Source organism: Henckelia pumila, chromosome 4, assembly GCF_033568475.1.
Source record: "Henckelia pumila isolate YLH828 chromosome 4, ASM3356847v2, whole genome shotgun sequence".
In the NCBI taxonomy this organism is placed as follows: domain Eukaryota; kingdom Viridiplantae; phylum Streptophyta; class Magnoliopsida; order Lamiales; family Gesneriaceae; genus Henckelia; species Henckelia pumila.
Window position 1 is genome coordinate 129058935 of NC_133123.1, and position 20643 is coordinate 129079577.

General features: G+C 39.6%; 2 protein-coding genes across 2 annotated transcripts; one reads left to right on the forward strand and one right to left on the reverse strand.

The window, feature by feature from the left end:
- Window positions 1–5599: 5599 nt before the first annotated feature.
- Window positions 5600–7705, reverse strand: LOC140861732 (uncharacterized). Its single transcript, XM_073264751.1, has one exon. It carries the CDS (start codon window positions 7703–7705, stop codon window positions 5600–5602), a length of 2106 nt encoding a protein of 701 aa, XP_073120852.1.
- Window positions 7706–15307: 7602 nt separating this feature from the next.
- Window positions 15308–19712, forward strand: LOC140864002 (two-component response regulator-like APRR5). The gene is made up of 8 exons (XM_073267859.1): window positions 15308–16202; window positions 16848–17009; window positions 17104–17234; window positions 17319–17480; window positions 17608–17746; window positions 17844–18153; window positions 18446–19211; window positions 19429–19712. Exons 1-8 carry the CDS (start codon window positions 15917–15919, stop codon window positions 19537–19539), a joined length of 2067 nt encoding a protein of 688 aa, XP_073123960.1. The 5' UTR covers window positions 15308–15916; the 3' UTR covers window positions 19540–19712.
- The last annotated feature ends 931 nt before the right edge of the window (window positions 19713–20643 follow it).

The window sequence follows — 20643 nt, forward strand, 5'->3', positions numbered from 1 at the left end:
TGATATGCTTCTTTTGCTGCAGATTCGTCTGATATGATGAGGGAGGAGTTTGCTCACCGGGCTGCGGAGAGGCAAGCTACTAAAGAGAAAACCCAGGCCCTGACTGAAAAGAGGAAAAAGGCCAGGGAGGAAGAGGAGAGTCGCGCTATCCTCCCCGGCCCCCAGCGTCCGCCGACCCCTGCAACCCTTCTTCCGGTCCAAACCACCCATCCTGATGCTCTGCCTTTACTTACGGCCAAGGAAGTCTCAGAAGGCCGAGCTATGGCATTGACTCCCCCCCAGCTGGAATCCCAATCTCAGCTGTCTTTGTCCGCAAAAGACTTGGAGGACGAGATACCCCTTTCCCAGCGTAAGAGGAAAGCTACCCGGGAGCCAGATATGGTCATTCTAAATGATCCAGAAGACGCTGTCGCCCCCGGCTCTTTCTCTCTAACTCTCCCAACCAAGCAAGACAGGCCCTTGGTAACGAACTGGGATACCCAATCGACCAGTATGGAGCACTTGGGATGTGCTTGGGGAAATCGAATAGAGCATTCTACCTGGAATTCTTGGTTTCCTCTATTCCTGACAGGAACCACCTCCTCCAAGGCTGCTGCGGTCCAAAGTTTGCTTTCCTCAGATGAACGAACGTCCCTGTCGGTGAGGAGCGTTACCTCCAAGTTCTCGGAAGGCATCTCCCATGCCTATACGGTGAGTCCAGGTCTCGTGATTTATTACCACCCTTCTTTTTCCTTTGGTTTTTAATTTTATTCTTTTCTACAGGGTTTATGCATGCTGGCCAACGCCCTAGAGGAGACGAACTCCACCTTTAACTGGGAAATAGAAAAAACTTATGCTTTTGAGGAGCACATGGCCCAAATCTGCCTTCGAGCTGTTAGCATACAGGAGATGCATGAAGCAGAAATGCGCCCTGCTTTAGAGAGCTCCCGGGCGGAGGCTACCCAGGCGCAGGAGGAGTGGAAGAAAAAGCTAGTTGATGCCCAAGACCGCTACTCGAAGGAAATTCAATCCCTTCGGTCCCAACTAGAGGAGACTTCGGGAGATCTACGCCGGGCCTGAGAAGAAAAAGTCGTGGCTCAAAAAAGGACGGAAAGACTCCAAATCTCCGCAGAGAAGATGCAGGATAAACTGACAGTGGCTCGCACAGAGGCGGATCTGTATCATTCTCTGGCCTCGGACACTATTCAAGCTTTGGAGGAACGCTCGAGTTCTGAGGCTGAGTGGAAAGATTCCTTCCTGTCTTCCAAAGATTTGGAAAAATAGTGATAGATAGGTCTTTTGAATTTTTTGCACAAGGCTTTGATCTTTGTTCGGCTCAATACGAAGAGGCCGGGCTAGCTCAGGAGGGGGTTCCTGATCTTAACCGGGCCATTGCCTCTCTGCCCTCCGGGTCAGTGGACGAGGGAGAGGAACCTCGGGAGAGAGCAGACTTGCCCTAGATCTTAGGCTTTAGGCTTTTATTTTTCTTTTCCAGTGGATGCTTTTTGTAAGTTGCCTTTGTAATCACTCTTTTATTTAAGGAATGACAGATTTTTCTTTTTTGTATTTTTGCATTCTTCCTTTTTTATGGGCTTGTAATGCTTTGGAAAGCCTTTTGTCCTTTAGCCTAGAACTATCACCAGTTCTCGAGTTCAAGGGTAGTGGATCATCTTGATTTATATTGCTCGTGAATTACCACGGGCGTTTGAGTACCAGGGTGGTAGATCACCTGGGTTTTTTTGGGGTGCCAGGGTGGCGGATCACCTGGACTTATATTGCTCGTGAATTACCACGAGCGTTCGAGTACCAGGGTGGTAGATCACTTGGGTTTTTGGGGTGCCAGGGTGGCGGATCACCTGAATTTATATTGCTCGTGAATTACCACGGGCGTTTGAGTACCAGGGTGGTAGATCACCTGGGTTTTTTTTGGGGTGCCAGGGTGGCGGATCACCTGAACTTATATTGCTCGTGAATTACCATGGACGTTTGAGTACCAGGGTGGTAGATTACCTGGGTTTTTTTGGGGTGCCAGGGTGGAGGATCACCTGGACTTATATTGCTCGTGAATTACCACGGGCGTTCGAGTACTAGGGTGGTAGATCACCTGGGTTTTTGGGGTGCCAGGGTGGCGGATCACCTGGACTTATATTGCTCGTGAATTACCACGGGCGTTTGAGTACCAGGGTGGTAGATCACCTGGGTTTTTTTGGGGTGCCAGGGTGGCGGATCACCTGGACTTATATTGCTCGTGAATTACCATGGGCGTTCACCTGGGTTTTTTTGGGGTGCCAGGGTGGCGGATCACCTGGACTTATATTGCTCGTGAATTACCACGGGCGTTTGAGTACCAGGGTGGTAGATCACCTGGGTTTTTTTGGGGTGCCAGGGTGGCGGATCACCTGGACTTATATTGCTCGTGAATTACCACGGGCGTTCGAGTACCAGGGTGGTAGATCACCTGGGTTTTTGGGGTGCCTGGACTTATATTCGGTGTTTACAATAGATACCAACATACTTTTTATTTATACAACCGGCAGAAACATAATTTACAGGTGAGCTTGTACTTTCAAGAATAATACGACTTAAGATGCACAGTGTTCCAAGGCCTCTGTAGAGCCTTGCCCCGGTTGTCTTCTAAGTACCAGGTGTTCCTCCCTACCCTCCGAATTATCTTGTAAGGTCCTTCCCATTTTGCTTCTAGCTTCTTTACCTTTCCTGCCGGGTTAACCTTCTTTAATACCAAGTCTCCTATCTGGAAGTCCCGGGGTTTGATCTTTTGATTGAACGCCTTGATTATCCTGCTCCGATAAGCTTCCATTTGAATAACGGCCCGCTCTCTTTTTTCCTCAATCAGGTCTAACTCTTGCGTCCGGTCCATGGCTTCTCCCTCCTGGTAGGCTTTCACCCGGGGGGAAATCTGTCCAATTTCTACTGGGATCACGGCCTCAGACCCATACACCAGGCTGAAAGGTTTTTCCCCTGTGGCCGTCCTAGGGGTAGTGCGATAGGACCATAGCACACCGAGGACTTCCTCCACCCAACTCTTACCAGCACCAAAGAGTCGGGTCTGTAGAGATTGGACGATGGTCCTGTTAGTTACTTCCGTTTGCCCATTGCTCTGGGGGTATGCTACGGAGGTGAATGTCTGCTTTATCTTCATTTCTATGCGCCAATCCTTTATTTTATTTCCTTGGAATTGCCTCCTATTGTCCGAGACGAGCTTCCGGGGTAAGCCGAATCGGCAGACAATGTTCTTCCAAATAAATCCCAACACCGCTTCTTCAGTGATTCTTGCCAAAGGTTCAGCCTCTACCCACTTAGAGAAATAATCCACCGCTACTAGTAAGAACTTCTTCTGTCCGGGGCCCGTAGGGAACAGTCCCATGATATCCATGCCCCACTGATCAAAAGGGCAAGAGGCCCACACCGTCTATAACTCTGCTGCTGGTTTACGAGAGAAGTTCCCAAACCTTTGGCACCCTTCACACGTTTTGACTACCTGCCGGGCATCCTGCTTCAGGGTGGGCCACCAGTATCCTTCTAACAAGGTACACCGGGCCAAGCTCAAAGCCCCTCCGTGATCTCCGCAGCAGCCTTCATGTATTTCTTGAAGTACATAACCCACTTCTCCCTGGGCTAGGAACCTTAACAAGGGACCCTGAAAAGATCGCCGGTACAATTTTTCATTAACCAGGGTAAATCGAGTTACCTGCCTCTTGAGCTTCCGGGCATATGCCTCATCCTCAGGAAAGAACCCTGTCTGCAGGTACTTGATGAGGGGAGTCATCCAAGATCCCTCCCCGGTCTCTTCTGCTCTTTCTTCTATGGCCATCACCGATCCGAACTGCTGTATCACCTCCCGGCTATCAATACTAGTCAGAGATGATGCCATCCGGGCTAGGGCGTCTGCCTCAGTATTATGCTATCTGGGAATTTTTTCAATGCTCCAGCTAGAAAATTCCTCTCCCTGCTGCTTGATAAGCCCCACATACTCTTGTAATCTCTTCTCCCTGATGCTAAAGGCCCCCTGGACTTGCTGCACTACCAGTTGAGAATCCGAATATACAATTACGTGCCTTGCTCCCACCTCCCGGGCCAACTTCAAACCTGAGACTACCGCCTCATACTCCGCTTCATTATTAGATCTGAAAGATGATAACCTTATCGCCACTTTAGTTTTCTCCTGAGTGGGAGAAATGAGGATTACTCCCACCCCGCTTCCTTCCAAACTGCTAGCCCCATCCACAAAGACTCTCCACACCTCTTCCTGACCAAAGGTGATGACCTCGGTCAGAAAGTCAGACAAAGATTGTGCCTTAATAGCTGCCCGAGGCTTGTATTCTACATCATATTCTCCTAGCTCAACTTCCCACTTGACCAATCGTCCTGAAGCATTTGGATGAGTCATCACCCGACCCAAAGGGCTATTGGTTAAGATAGTGACCGAATGAGATAGAAAGTAAGGCCGGAGTTTTCGGGCAGTCAAGACGAGGGCCAGGGCCATCTTTTCCATTTCACTGTACCGGATCTCAGGCCCCTTCAGAGCGTGACTTACATAATAAACCGGCTTTTGATCTCCTCCCTCTTCTTTTATTAGCACCGTGCTTACAGCAAACTCTGTCGTGGAAATATAAACCCATAGCCTCTCCCCTGGTTTAGGCTTAACCAAGATAGGCAGATTTTCCAGATGCTCCTTCAACTCCCGGAAAGCTCGTTCACACTCCTCACTCCATCCGAACCTCTGAGCCTTTCTCAACACCTGAAAGAAAGGATGACTCCGATGGGCAGACCGAGCAATGAAAAGAGATAGGGCAGTGAATCTTCGGGTCAACCGCTGCACCTCCCTAATGGAGGACCTCCCTAATGGAGGAGGGTGATGGCATCTCTTTCAGGATCTTTATCTTCTCCAGGGTTACCTCTATTCCTCTCTCGGTCACTACAAATCCCAAGAATTTCCCGCTTTTTACTCCGAACACGCACTTAGCCGGGTTGAGCTTCACCCCATACCTTCGCAAGGTACTAAAGGTTTCTTCCAAGTCAGGAATAAAATGGTCCTGGGTCCTGGACTTTACCAGAATATCGTCCACATACACCTCCACATTCCGGCCCAATTGATTTTGGAAGACTTTATCCATCATCCTTTGATATGTGGCTCCTGCATTTTTTAACACGAAAGGCATAACCACATAACAAAACGTTCCTCCCGACGTAACAAACTGACCTTATCCTGATCCTCCTTAGCCAGGGGAATCTGATGGTATCCTTGGTAGGCATCCATAAAGCAAAGCAGCTCATAACCGGAGGTAGAATCCACCAATTGATCAATCCGGGGAAGGGGATAGTAGTCCTTTGGGCAGGCTTTGTTTAAGTCTCGAAAATCCATACACATTCTCCACTTCCCTGTACTCTTGGGTACCAGCACCATGTTAGACAACCAACTAGGAAACTGTACCTCCTTGACGTGCCCCGCTTCCAGCAGCTCCCGGACTTGTTCGGCAATGACCTTGTCCTTCTCTGCCCCGAAGTGTCTCTTCTTTTGCTTGACAGGCCGGGATCCCGAGAGGATATTCAAATTGTGTTCAGCCAAATGAGCCGGGACTCCAGTTAGCTCTTTGGGAGATTAGGAAAATACATCCGCGTTCTGGGCCAGACAAGTTTTCAATTGCTCAGCCAAAGCAGGTTCTAAAACTCGAGCCATCCGAGCAATCCTTCCCAGCTGTCCGGGCATTACCTCCACCTCCTCATATTCCTCCTTTAACTCTTCCACTGCGCATACCTCCTCCTGTTGCGGATCATCCCTTCTCTCCTTTCCCCGGGCCCTCTTATTGTCCACTCGGATGGTGTCCGCATAGCATCTCCGAGAGGAATGCTGATCTCCCTTTACCTCGCCCACTTGATTTCCCACCGGAAATTTGATCTTCTGGTGGTATGCAGAGGCGACGTCCATAAAATCATTTAGGGCTGGTATTCCTAGGATGATATTGTAGGAAGACGGGGCTTCCACCATGGTAAAGAGGGTCATGACAGTCTTCTTTATATCACCCGATCCCAGGGTGATTGGTAGCCACACTTCTCCTCTAGGCCAAACGGTATGTCCTGCGAACCCATACATAGATGTTTTCACGGGATGGATCTCACACCCCTGTAATTCCATTTTCTCAAATGCCTCTTGGAAGATGACATTTACAGAACTCCCCGAATCCACAAACACCCTTCTCACGTCATAGTTAGCAACTCTAGCCCTGATAAGTAAAGCGTCGTTGTGAGGCAGGCATACCTCTTCCAAATCCCCCGGCCCAAATGTGATGATTGGGCTGGGGTCCAGCCTCCGGGCCTTGATTCCCAGGCTTTCTCTTTTACTCCAAGATTTTAGAGCCCTATTAAAGTCCCCATCAGTGGACCCTCCCAAATTCATGTTGATCACCCCTTTAGAAGATCCCTCTCGGGGTTCTTTATCTAGCCTTCGAGGTGTCATCTCCCGAGCTCTTGGAGGGTCGGGCTTATTGGCCCGTGTGGTGTCGAGCCGTGGCACCCAGGGACGTCCCCGCTGCTTCTTCTCCACATGCCTTGCTTCCTCTGGTATAGACTGTCCTGGCTCTGATATGAGCCTCCGACACTCACTGGTGTCATGAGTGTTTACCCGATGTATCGAGCAATATTTTCCCGGCCTTTTCGGAGGCAACGGTTGGGCATTCTCCTCACATAGATGAATCTCTCGGTCCCGGGCTATCTTGTGGGGAGCATAGGTGGAAAGTCTCCCTGGTTGATCCAGCCTTCTTCTTCCCGGATTACTCTGGTTTCCTCTCTCCCTGTGTGCTTCCTTCTTGTCTTTCTCCCTCTTCTGCCGCTGGGCTTCTTCCATGTTGATATATTTTTCAGCTCGAGCCAAGAGGTCCTCAAAGTACCGGGGAGCCCTCTTGACTAAAGACCGGAAAAATTCTTCTTCTCTAAGTCCCTGTGTGAAAGCGGTGATTTTGGTTTTCGGCGCACACGCAGGTATTTCCAGGGTCACTCTATTGAACTTTTTAATATAAGCTCTCAGAGACTCCTCGTTCGACTGCTTTATCTCAAAAAGGCTAAGAGTGGTCTTTTTATATCGCTTGCTACTGCTGAAGTGTTGTAAAAAGACTTCCCTGAATTCTTTGAAAGTCTTAATACTACCTTCTTCCAAGTTTTCGAACCACCTTTGAGCAGAATCCACCAAGGTAGTCAGAAATACCTTGCACTTAATTTGATCACCATAGCAATGTAACATTGCCACGTTCTCAAATCGGGTCACATGCTCCTCTGGATCAGTGCTGCCATCATACTCCTTGATTTTGGCAGATTTGAAATGGACCGGCAATGGCTCCCCAATGATTTCCGAGGAGAAAGGACAGCCCAGACTTTTGACCTGCGAAGATTCCCGCGGGTCCGTGTTCTCCAGTTTTTGTATTTTTTGTTTCAGCATCTCCAGCTCCCCCGCCATGGTGATATTGGCGGACCCGGCATGTGAGTTTCCCTCCTCTTCCAAGTGTATGCCTTTGCTCTTCTCTTTTTCGGGCCTCGGCTCCTGTTCTTTTTCTCCGTCTAATCCTTTTTCATTCTCCTTTCCTTGGCCATCCTTTCCTCCTTCTTGCTGCATTTCCATGACTCTTTGTACTGCGGCGTCCACCATAGAATTCATTTGTTCTTGAATTTCGGCCACTTCTTGACGAGAGCTTTCTGGATCATCAATGATGGTCATATCTACGCCTTGAACTCACTTTCCCACAGACGGCGCCAATGATGCGATTATCATAAAATGACTACCCGGGGGCGAGTAAATTCCCGGGCGAAAAAGATAGATGAAGATATTTGAGAGAGTGAGTCTGTATTGAATCATCCAACTTGCCCTTTACGAAATTCTCCCTTAGCTTTTATAATGGCTGGCTCGGGCATTCAATGATTACTGGGTATGAGCTAACTGATGGCCTTTAAGGTGATGGGACAGCTATCACATGTGATTTAGACACCCCATTGTTTAAGGAAAGAGTCCACTCCGTTGGGGCGTGGTCCACAATGATTTGGTCGGGGATTTGATCCTAACACACTCTAAGCCGACGTGGCTGTTTTCTGGCCTTGAGAATAAAAAAACTTGGACCCCACCAGCTTTGCTTCCTTTTGCTTTTACTCGGGTTCTCCCCAGACCTCACGGGATCTCCCGAGTGCTTAGACTCTCTGGGTTATATCATCATCCGAGATACTCCTGGCACCCGGGATATCTTACTAGGATATCACCGGGGTATCCTACTAGGATATCACCACACTCCCTAAAGATAGTCGGGCTAGGACCTGCTCCGCTGTCCCAACCACCCGGGCTGTACGGTATCCCCCCGGGGGGATACCCTACAACCCGGGTGGCTGGGATAGCGGAGTAGGTCCTAGCCCGGGGATACCCTGCAACCCGGGTGGTCGGGACAGCGGAGAAGGTCCTAGCCTGACTATCTTTAGAGAGTGTGGTGATATCCTAGTAGGATACCCTGGGTGGCTATACCCCCCGGGTGGTCGGGACAGCGGAGCAGGTCCTAGCCCGACTATCTTTAGGGAGTGTGGTGATATCCTAGTAGGATACCCCGGGTGGCTATACCCCCTGGGTGATGCCCTGTAGCCCGGGTGATCGGGACAGCGGAGCAGATCCTAGTCCGACTATCTTTAGGGAGTGTGGTGATATCCTAGTAAGATACCCCGGGTGGCTAAACCCCCCGGGTGATACCCTATAGCCCGGGTGGTTCGGACAGCGGAGCAGGTCCTAGCCCGGGGATACCCTGCAACCCGGGGGGTCGGGACAGCGGAGCATGTCCTAGCCCGACTATCTTTAGGGAGTGTGGTGATATCCTAGTAGGATAACCTGGGTGGCTATACCCCCCAGGTGATACCCTACAGCCCGGGTGGTCGGGACAGCGGGGCAGGTCCTAGCCCGACTATCTTTAGAGAGTGTGGTGATATCCTAGTAAGATATCCCAGGTGGCTATGTCCCCGGGTGCCAGGAGTATCTCGGGTGATGATATAACCTAGAGAGTCTAAGCACTCGGGAGATCCCGGGAGGTCTGGGGAGAACCCGGGTAAAAGCAAAAGGAAGCAAAGCTGGTGGGGTCCAAGTTTCTTTATTCTCAAGGCCAGGAAACAGCCACGTCGGCTTAGAGTGTGTCAGGATCAAATCCCCGACCAAATCATTGTGGACCACGCCCCAACGGAGTGGGCTCTTTCCTTAAACTACGGGGTGTCTAAATCACACGTGATAGTCGTTCCATCACCCTAAAGGCCGTCAGTTAGCTCATACCCAATAATCATTGAAGGCCCGAGCCGGCCATTATAAAAGCTAAGGGAGAATTTCGTAAAGGGCAAGTTGGATGATTCAATACAGACTCACTCTCTCAAATATCTTCATCTATCTTTTCCGTCCGGGAATTTACTCGCCCCCGGATAGTCATTTTATGATAATCGCATCACATACCAATTTAATTTTATGCGTTTTGTCCTAAGTTTCACGTATTTCGAAAGGGATTTAGCTAATAAGCAATAGGTCTAGACATCTCACGAGTCTATTATTATTTGTGCAAGTTCTTGAAATGTTAAATTTTAAATAAACATGTGATAAACATTTAAGGAAAATATTACATTTTTTTGTCATGTATATTGTTTAAATTTTTTTATATTTTGTCCGAGAATTCACGATTTTTGCTCACTAACTTGCATTTTCTTTCAACGTTTGTGTTTTTTCTCCGCAGTGATGATGTGGCACAAAAAATTGTTGAATTCTTATCAGAAATTGTTAAAGTTTTCGTGCCATGTACACCAACAATCCGATTAAACAAGACAAAATTTGAAAAAAAAAAAAAAAGGACAAATTAGTAGACCAAAATCGTGAATTGAACGACAACATGTCCAAAATAGAAAACATGCAAATTATAATTCCAAAATTTAATTTTTCCTCGTTTAAGCATGCAAATTGGGAGAAGTTGGACTACATGATAAAATTATAAAAAAATATAAGATGGAATTTTTTTTTACAAAATAAATCAAATATTTATATTTAATAATTTAACTTTAAGCATTTATATTTTTAATTGTCATAAATATTATAACAAAAATACATTTGAAAAATAAAATACTTAAATAAAATATCTGATAAATTTTAAAGTTAATATATGTAAACAAAAAATAAGTAAAACATATTTCAGTAAATTATTTTTTGCATATAGTAAATAAAATTAGTGACGAAAATCTTAGTCATCTTAATTAATAGTCATGCATTACACAAAAATTTTCGTGGGACCGTCTCACTTATTAATTTTGTGAGACATATATCATAATCGATCTAAACCATGAAAAAATATTATTTTTATGATAAAAATATTACTTTTCAGTACTCTATATATGTATCAGATCGATCAATCTAACAGAAAATCTATGCATTGAAAGGAAAAAAAAAAAAAAAAAAAGGTTGTCAAAGATTCCTTGCTTGGTCTGATCGCAAGGAGGATGCCCCAAAATTTTTTCTTTTAGAAAGATTTTGAGTTTGAGTCATCCTCATATGGTTATGTATATTTTCTCTTGATTGTAATTACTTAATGTTTGATGATTGCATTAAATGATGTGTAGTCATGGATTTAATTTTATTGATTGATTTTTCTTATATATAGAACAATATGAATGTAATCAATTAAAAAAATTTGAGGAATTGTCAATTTAATGAATAGTTTGTGTTTATAAGATTCAATTTCTTGCACAAAACATTTTAATTTTGCTAGGTAGAAATGTCGAAAACAATTAAATTTTTCTTTAAAAAATTGAACACATGAAAAAAAAATGTTTGCATTCATATTTCTTAAACTTCGAATTATTGGCAGTGGTACTATTTATAACTTAAATAATTAAATATTAATAATGTGTTAATTTGCAATTTAAATGATTACTTGAACATCACATGAATATGAGAATCAACTGACAAGTTATCATATATTTTCTCTACAATTTGTTTTTTAAAATTTTTAACTTCCACACTAAGAGAGTGTTTGGCTAAACTTATTAAAAAAGAGCTTATAAGCTTCTAGAGCTTAAAAGCTGTTTTACGAGCTTATAAGCTGTTAGAACTTATTTTAAAAATAAGTTGTTAAAGTGTTTGGGTAAACTTATTTTAAACAACTTAAAGATTTTGATATGTTTGGTATTATAAGATCTTTTTATTGTCAAAATTACCAAAAAAGGTATAATTATATGAAAATAATATTTCGAGTTATACATATACAAAAATAGTTTTTTAGTATTAAAATATAAAATTGTTTTAATATTTTACTTTAGAAAAATTTATGTGATTTGTAAATTTTTTTTTAAATAATATTTAATATTTAATGTGTGAAGGATATGATGGAGATTTATGAATATATTCAAGGATATTTTAGAAAGATAGAATATTAAAATAAGATCTTTTTGAAAAAAGTACATCCCCCTTACTTTTTTAAAAACAGCTTATAAGCTGTCAAACAGCTTATTTTGACAGCTTATAAGCTGTTTTGAAAAATTTTTGCCAAACAAAATTTGAGAGCTTAAAAGCTCTAAAACAGCTTATAAGCTGTTGGAAAGAGCTTTTAAGCTCTGCCAAACACCCTTTAAGTAACGAAATAACAACTACAATAAATTAGTATCAACATAATCAACCTCCATATTTCAAGGTTATTCCAAGTATTAGCATATCATGGAAAACTGTGTTTTTGGTCATGTAATTTTGTCACACTGTGCTTTTGGTCCGATATATTTCAAATTTCATTTTTAGTTCTGTATTTTCTTATTTTTGACAATTTTTGTCTTTCTTCAATGGAAATATTGATGTTGCACTATATATGTCAGTGCCACATTAGCACTGCATTGGTATTACGTTAGCGTCAAATCTAACAAAATGACTATAATTATTTATAAAAAAAGAAGTTAAATATAACATATTAAAACTAAAATTTGACAACTTAGAGCATCTCCAACCCTGCACCAAATTGGCGTGAAAAGTCATTTTGGTGCAGGGTTGATTGCTCCAATGGGGCAATATATATATATATATTTATATATATATATATATATATATATATATATATATATATATCTTTTGCGCCAAGATTGCGCCCACCCTCGTTTGCACCAAATTTGGTGCAAACCTTTCTTATTATTTTTTAATTTTTTAATAATTATAAATAATTGGTAAATAATATAATTTAAAAATTCAATGTACAAATATATATTATATCATGTTATTTAATTGAATTTATGTATTCAAGTTATTTATCAATTTTATGTTATTAATTCGTATTATATAACAGTTAATTAATATAAAATAATTACATTAACAATTTACATATTATAATAATTTTATTTATTCATGATATAAATTTTATATTATATTAATAATAATCATTAAATGTATAAATATATTAATTACATGATAAAAATAATATATGTAAAATAAAAAAGAATATTACGAGAATTTTTTTTTATGTTAGATTTGAATTAAATGGGTTGGAGATGAAAGTTGTGTTTGGTGCAAAACTTACACTATTTTAGTTTAAAATTTGCGCTAAAATAGATTTTTGGGTTGAAGATGGCCTTAGAGAATCAAACTCTCAAAGAGATCAGAAACATGCCAAACTAAGAAAACCATTTCCCCTTTTTAACTATTAACAATTTTGAATCGGCACACCAGTACTCACTGGCGGCAAATATCATTAGATGTGTTATAGATAAATTTGTGTACGACATTAATTTGTACTATTACATCAAAGCAAGGGAATGCCACACTTTTGTTTTATAGTTTGCTATTAAAAAAATATTGGTTCTCGAACATTTCGACCTAATACTTTTGTAGTCCAAAATTTAAAATTTTCAAGTGATTGGTCATTGTTGTTAGTTTTATGGTTTAATTTAACGGTACAAATTTAAAGAGGGAAAAAAAATTTAAAATCATGATAGTTTTGTCCAAGTCAGTTATGTATATATAAATGATGAACATTGAAAATTAAAACATGCAATTAATTTGTACATTAATTAGATTAAGATAATTTTAATTTAAATTAAACCGCTTGATTGTACATGCAACGCTCGTGCATTTTTTTTATTTGATCTAAATATATTATGTACTTGTTTAATCTCACGTTAAAGAAAATAAATATCTTTGAACCAAATAAAGTTATTGATATTTCTATAATATATACCTCGACACAAAATAAAAAAATAATAATAAAGAGAGAAAGTTTAGTATCGAGAGATATATATTTGATGTTAGAATTGAGATATTTGCCTCCTCAAAAAAAAAGAAGAAAACTAAAAACAAGATGAGATATTTGTGTGTCACGCTATTCCTTACAAACAACTTCTCGTTCCCTTTAATTCTCAGCCATTCAACAAAATATCTCGATGATGCTTTTTTGAAAAATAACGTGACATGGTCGACCATGCATGTATTTCATACTATTATTATTTTGAATTTTAAATGGAGACAATTGCTGCTAAGGGGGATCAAATAAAAACAAAACTTCAAACGTTACATACTACTATTAACTATATATTTGTTAAAAACAAAAACAAAAAAACAAAAAACCTATATATATGAAATTCTTTATTCAATGATATCTCAATTCTCATCACCTTTAATCATCGATTAAATCTTTAGATCTCTTTCATATGTTAAGTTGTAATGATCAAATGTTTTCTTCCGTACACATTCGGATCAAATGATGTCAGCATACCATAAAATAAACAACGTTCCGTCTGTCTCACTTATTTAAATCAATGTTCTAAAAAAAACACCGTTTAAGCGCGATTAAACATGAAATGTGAGCAAAAAACTTTGCCTTGGACAAAAGTGTGAAAAAAGCGTTCAACCATTTGGTTGATCTTATTAAGTGCAAAAAAACGTGAAAAAACGCGAAAAAGCGTGAAAAAAATAATTTTTAATTTTAATTTTAATTTTTTAAAATATTTTTAAATTTTAAATTTTAAATGATAAATATTGAATAATATAAGTTTTTTTAAAAAAAATATTTAACGCGTCAAAATTAAATTTTCTTCGTACATTTTTTTTTTGACTAAATAAAAACTGACCTAGCACAAACATTTCACTCCAGATAATTTTTTATTTTGAGACTTATATTTTTTATAACTTTAAAATTTATATATTTATTCTTAAAATCTTTAACTTTATATGTTAATTATTCTATTAATTAATTTAATATAACTAAAATTGTACAAAAAATGAAAAACGCTTTTTCACACTTAAGCTTGTTCTAAACTCGCTTAAGCTTGTGAAGCTTGAAACTTAATCGTGAAGCCTTGCGTTTTTTTTTGAACCTTGATTTAAACTGTATTTTTTTTTTCATCTTCTCGATAGTATTATCCAATTTTAACATTTATTATTATTTTTGTAATATTTTACCAATTTATACGTATTAAATTAATATCATTAACTAATTATAATTTTTTATCATATTAAAATTTTCATTAAATAAATACAAAATGAGAAAATGCATTATAAAATTTACCATTTCAAACACTTTTTTAATCTGCACGGAAACATCCATAAATGTAAATAAATGCAAAACACGAATTACAAAATAAAATTTACCTTTCCAAGCACTTTCTTAATCTCCATGAAAACAAACAAAAAGTTTATTAAAGTAATATCATCAACAATTTATCATATATATTCAAATCTTCATTAAATAAATACAAAAAAGAAAATTGTTTTACAAAAAATTTATCTTTTCTAAACATTTTATTAATGTGTATGAAAACACAAACAAATCTAAATAAATGCGACGAAGAGAGAATAATCTAACGATGAGCATGTTAATTTCTTGGAAATTTTGGATGCATCCTTGGGAATCTTGAAAAGGGAAGTTGCCAAACAGTTTTTTATATTCGGTAACCATAAAACTAGTGCTACCTCTAATCCTTTTGATACACATGTAAACACACAACCATTAAATTTTGTTTAAAAAAAAAAAACACCAAAAACGAAAAGAGTGAGATTTCAAGATTCCAACCAATCACCATGAGTTGATGACTTTGTTAATCCCCTCCTCTGATTGGTCTTACTTTTTTGGAGAAAACAATGAAGATGATAAGTGTTTGACAACTCCGAAGCCACAAATAAAAGATATCTAAATATTGCATCCACTTGTCAAGGTCATATTCAAAATATCTCGTCTTAAAAAAAATATCTCTGGGGAAATACTATTTCTTTATTCTTAATTGGCATTCTCGTTCAATATTGTCCATTGCTTCCAAGTCTTGTCATTTATTAAATCCCTGAGGCCATCCAATGCCTATCCAATAGCTCTTTCTAAAAAAACATTAAAATAATCAAGACTTGGGGATGTGGCCAATTTGGGCCATTCATAACAGTCTTTTAGATATTTTGTGTCATTTTCCGATGGCATTGGGATTTTTTACACGTTGGCACATGATATTTTCATATTTTATCTTAGGTGAATAAGTTTCTTACAAGATGGTCTTATTTATATTTTTGAAATGAGTTTATTCAATTCAAATTTATAATGAAAGTAATGTTTCGACATAAAATTTAATATTTTTCATGAGCTGAGATGATTTATTTTACTAAAAGAGTCACGGGGAAAAAAGGTTGCTGGTGCAGTGAAATGGTGTAAGCAAAACAAATATCTATTGTGACAAATTTGAGCCATTAGATTTGAGGTGGTTAAAAGACAGAGCAGTAAAAGGTCACCGTAGGATGAAAGATTAAAATATTGAGAGGATGAATGGGGTCTCATTTAAAGATTTTTTTTGGCTTTGAAAATTCTACAAATGTAACTTGAGAAAAAGCGATAAAAAAATCTGGTACGCAGTGTTGCATATTTTCCTACTCCTACAGCTGGTGTTTTACCTGATCACGTTCTCTGAAGAATTTTGAGAAATGGGGGAAGTTGTGGTGAGCAGCGAAGACGGGATGGGATTACAGCTTCAAGAAACAGGGGAGGAGCGGATATCTGAGAAGAAGATCAAGAGGAAGAAGACGAGTGATGCAGAAGGTGCCCGAAACGCGGCTTTGCCCGTGGAAGCGGCGGCGGCGGTTGATTCTTCTTCTGTTGTAAGGTGGGAGAGGTTTCTTCCCAAAATGGCGGTTAGGGTGCTTCTGGTGGAAGCTGATGACTCCACAAGGCAGATTATTGCTGCCCTTCTCAGGAAATGCAGTTACAGAGGTTGGTTTTTCCTGTTCAGAATTATTAGTGGGGTTTGTGTGATTTTTTTTTTTTTTGCTCTGGAGGTTTGAGGGTTTTTGGTGATCATGATTCTTTTTTGACTGTTAAAGGTGTGTAGATACTTTCTTAATCAGCTAATATAGCTTTCGATGATGATAATATTGGGAATATTTTTGCTTCTACATTTTGTGTGATTTGGCTTTTTTGGATTAGTACTCGTCAATTTGAGTTATTGTGGAACTTCGTCGGTGAAATGACGCACCGTACATGATTTTTTTTCAAAGAACTTGATTTCGCTGAAATCTTTATTTCCGCCAAATCTGGCATTCTAGTTCTATTTTGATTCGAGTTTTGGTTTAATTTAACTGCACAGTGGGTATTCTGGTCAGCGGTGTAACATGTTCTTGTCTTCTTGATGTAAAGATTAAATCAGAAAAACGTTACATTGACAGTCTAGTTAGGCGTGTACATCCTAATATCTGAGATAGTTGCACTCGATGGCTGCGTAAAAATGTCACTTTACGGACAAATGTTGAGTTCGAATGATTAAGATACAAATTTGATCTTTGTTTACTATTTTCTGCCTGCTTGCGGATGGCATCTTTAGTTGTTTCTACTGCTAATGTTTGAGAATGAACTCTGCAGTTGCTTCAGTGGCCGATGGCTTACAAGCATGGGAGGTGCTAAAAGAAAGATCCCACAACATAGACCTTATTTTGACAGAAGTCGAATTGCCTTCTATCTCTGGATACGCTCTTCTCACCTTAATTATGGAGCATCATCTCTGCAAAAACATTCCAGTAATAAGTATGCTGCTTTGTTTGGCATTCATATTATTCAAATGATTCAAATTATTCAAGTTTAGCCATCTTAAAAACAAGTATTTTGTTTGGTAATGCAGTGATGTCCGCACATGACTCGGTTAGTACTGTCTATAAGTGCATGTTGAGAGGAGCAGCCGACTTTCTTGTAAAACCGTTGAGGAAAAACGAGCTGAGGAACTTGTGGCAGCATGTCTGGAGGAAACAAGCAGTAAGCCCGATGTTAATTTGTTTTCCCTAGTGTCATCTGGTACAATGTTAATGTTCTCTACTTACCATATAACACCGGTATCAGGCGAATAGTGCTGCTGGCCTGGGACCTCCAGATGAGAGTGTGGCTCAACAGAAGGTTGAAGCCACAGCCGAAAATAATGCTATTAGCAATGATCATTCTAGTGGTTATATGGCTGGCGTCCAGAGAAATAGAGAAAGCACTGAAAAAGAAAGTGATGCTCAGGTATTTTATCTTCTTCATTATTTTTTGTGTTTGTATGCATCATTCAACTCAAAAATACCAACAATCTTGTATTGAAAAGCCAAATTCAAATGCATTGGTTACATATCTATGCCTATTTTATCTGCAGAGTTCCTGCACAAAACCAGAGTTAGATGCCGAGGGAGCGGATATGGAACATGTCCGTTTCCTATCACAACAGAAAAATGGTAAATGTCTTTCAGATGACATCAATATTCGTATGGGACCAAATGATGATAAAACTGGAGGTAATATTCTAATCCGCACCCTGATGGTCCCTTCTGTCATTTTTGAGCTCCATAGCTCATACTTATTTAGATTTTCCGCATTTTGAAATGCGAATAGGGGCCGAGGCCAACGTAGACAGGGATCATGCAGCAACACGAGGACAAGACGAGAAGGCTGATGACCATAACTCTGAGAATAATGGGATACGTGGGAGTTCTTCCACGGAGGCTATCGATTTAATCGGAGCTTTTGGTAATTACATGAAAGGCGATTTTGGATGCTATGCATCAAATTCCAGTGCAAACAAGTTTGACATTTTACCAGTGTTGGATCTATCTTTGAGAAGATCTAACCCCAGTGGATCTGTGAATCAATTAAATAATGAGAACCAAAGGTTAAATCACTCTGACGCATCCGCCTTCTCCAGGTGAGTACTATTCAGTAGTTTCAGTTTCTGATCATTCGTAATATTTTGTTACAAATTCTTAAGATAAAAGATTGGCATCATGGTTTTCTATTTCCTAGAATAGGAGAGAAAATAATGAGGTAAAAATGCCTTGCAATGTCTAAATTCTCTATGGTAGAGGAAGCTAGCTAAATTTGAGGCCAAACAACCTTCAATACTTAATATTTTTTAAAAAATATCAATTTATTTCATTACTGTTTTTCCGATGCAACCTCATCAAATAGTTGACACATCCTCATCCAATCAAATGCAGGTACAAGAACAAGCCATTGCAACCGAGTGACTCAATATCACCAAGCACTTGCAATAATAATCAACAAAATCAAGAAGCCAATTCCGAGAAACAACAATCAAATCATATCCCAGACTATAATTCCGATACACATGGCCCCACAATAACCTCTCAAAAACATGTTTCTGTGGCTAATATTCAATCAGGACAACCCGAAATCGGATTATCTTATCCTTTGCAGAGTAATGCATCTCTCCCTATTCCAGTTAAAGGTCTAAGGTTTGATAATGCTATAAATTCCTATGGTTCTGTAATGCCTGCAATATATTGTTCGCAAACGAGCCTATCACCGTTGCCTAGTCCAGGTTCAGCACCCCATTCAGAACCTTTCCCTCATTTGGGTTCATTTTATTCGTTGGAACGACAATCCTCAATTTCTAAGCAATTTCAGAATATTATGGATCAAAGAATGAGTAATGCCATCGATCAGAGAGACAACCAACAGAGTCGAAAATTGGAGAATTTGGACCATCAAGGGCACATTTATCCTGAGCATGATCAGACAGGGAACAACGGTTTCTGTAATGGAAACATCAGCCAACATTATAGCAAGTGTTCAGGAAAAAATGGCGACATTAATTTGACTTCCGTTGTTAAAGCGATGTCAGAATGTGGTAATGAAGAGGCTTTCAATGTTTATGAAGGGACCTCTCATAGATCCATGCAAAGAGAAGCAGCTCTTACGAAATTCAGGCTGAAGAGGAAAGATAGATGCTTTGAGAAGAAGGTAATATGATAACTTTATACTGATTTTGAGAATCCTGAGTTATTATTTTCCATTCTTGCTTCTTCTAACAAATCAAACCAAATGAAACCCTTGGATAATTTCTCAACGACATTCAAGAAATATGTATCTTGTGTTTTACACTTATCAGCTTAATATATGAATTATATGATTTCAGATGAGTTTGTTAAAACCTGTTCATTTATGGTTTTGATGGCAGGTGCGATACGAGAGCAGAAAGAAGCTGGCTGAGCAACGCCCACGTGTTAAGGGGCAATTCGTTCGCCAACCACTTACTGATCCTCAACCCGAAAACACTTCAGCTGGTTAGCTTTACTCAAGTGAAGCAAGCATTGAACAAATTTTTGGCTAAAAGTTATCAGATTTTGTTCTTTATTTTATTGGCATCATGTAAAAGATCCCATATATATAATAATTGTATATTAATAACCTTTGGTGCTCGTGGATTATGTAAAGTTATGAGGCAAGTATTTTATTTTTCCAGCTAGAGCAGTGTAAGTGAGTGTCTGTTATCATTTGTTTCAAGATAACAATGTATTCGATCCCAAAATATGTTATGATCACGAGTTATGTATCGCGTTATGGGGGTAACTTATTGTGAATTAAAAGAGAATCTCTCGATCTCTTGGTTTTGAGGGTCGCCGAATTAGAGAATCTCATGATCTAAAGAGATTTTTTCCCCCTTTCTGGCAAAACTAAATGATGAAAGTTTCTTGCCTACTGCGTCCATTCAAATAGAGCTGCAAGGATATGTCCGATTCCTAATTTGCTAAACATCACAGTAATAAGAAAATATTATTCTTTCCATCAATATCTAAACTCTGATGAATCAATCCAATCAGTGGCCGTGCATGCTTCTGCGGCTCTCGGATGTAAAGGTTGCTCGGGCAGATACCATGCTGCACCTAGAGTTTTTTCGTATGTAAATGTCTGCTCAGCAGCTCAGGCAGATACTATGGTGCTCTTGGAGTTTTACTCTAGGTGCAGCACAACATGTTGATATGCATGTCGGGCCCACTGATCTAGGGATGTTGCTCCATGGGTGTAACATGGTTTTACTCCAGGTGCAGCAGAATACTTGGATCAACATCAACAACTCCATTTCTTGATCTTCTTTGGGGGAGAGTCTATGCTAGCACATGTGCACTGCCCATTACAAAACAAGATATCTGTAGAGAAATAGACTTATTAAGTTACATGCAAGTAGCTAGGATCCGAACTTGGTGCTTTTAAAAGGTTACCATTAAAGAAGAAGAAAGACCAAAAGAATATAATGATCATCATTTACAGGTTCATGTACATTAATCCCACAGAATGGCATACAATTTATACTTACTAAAGAACAAAAACATTCAACTATTTCACACTTTCAACATCTGCATCTTGTTCCCGAGCGCAACAGATATCCAATCCG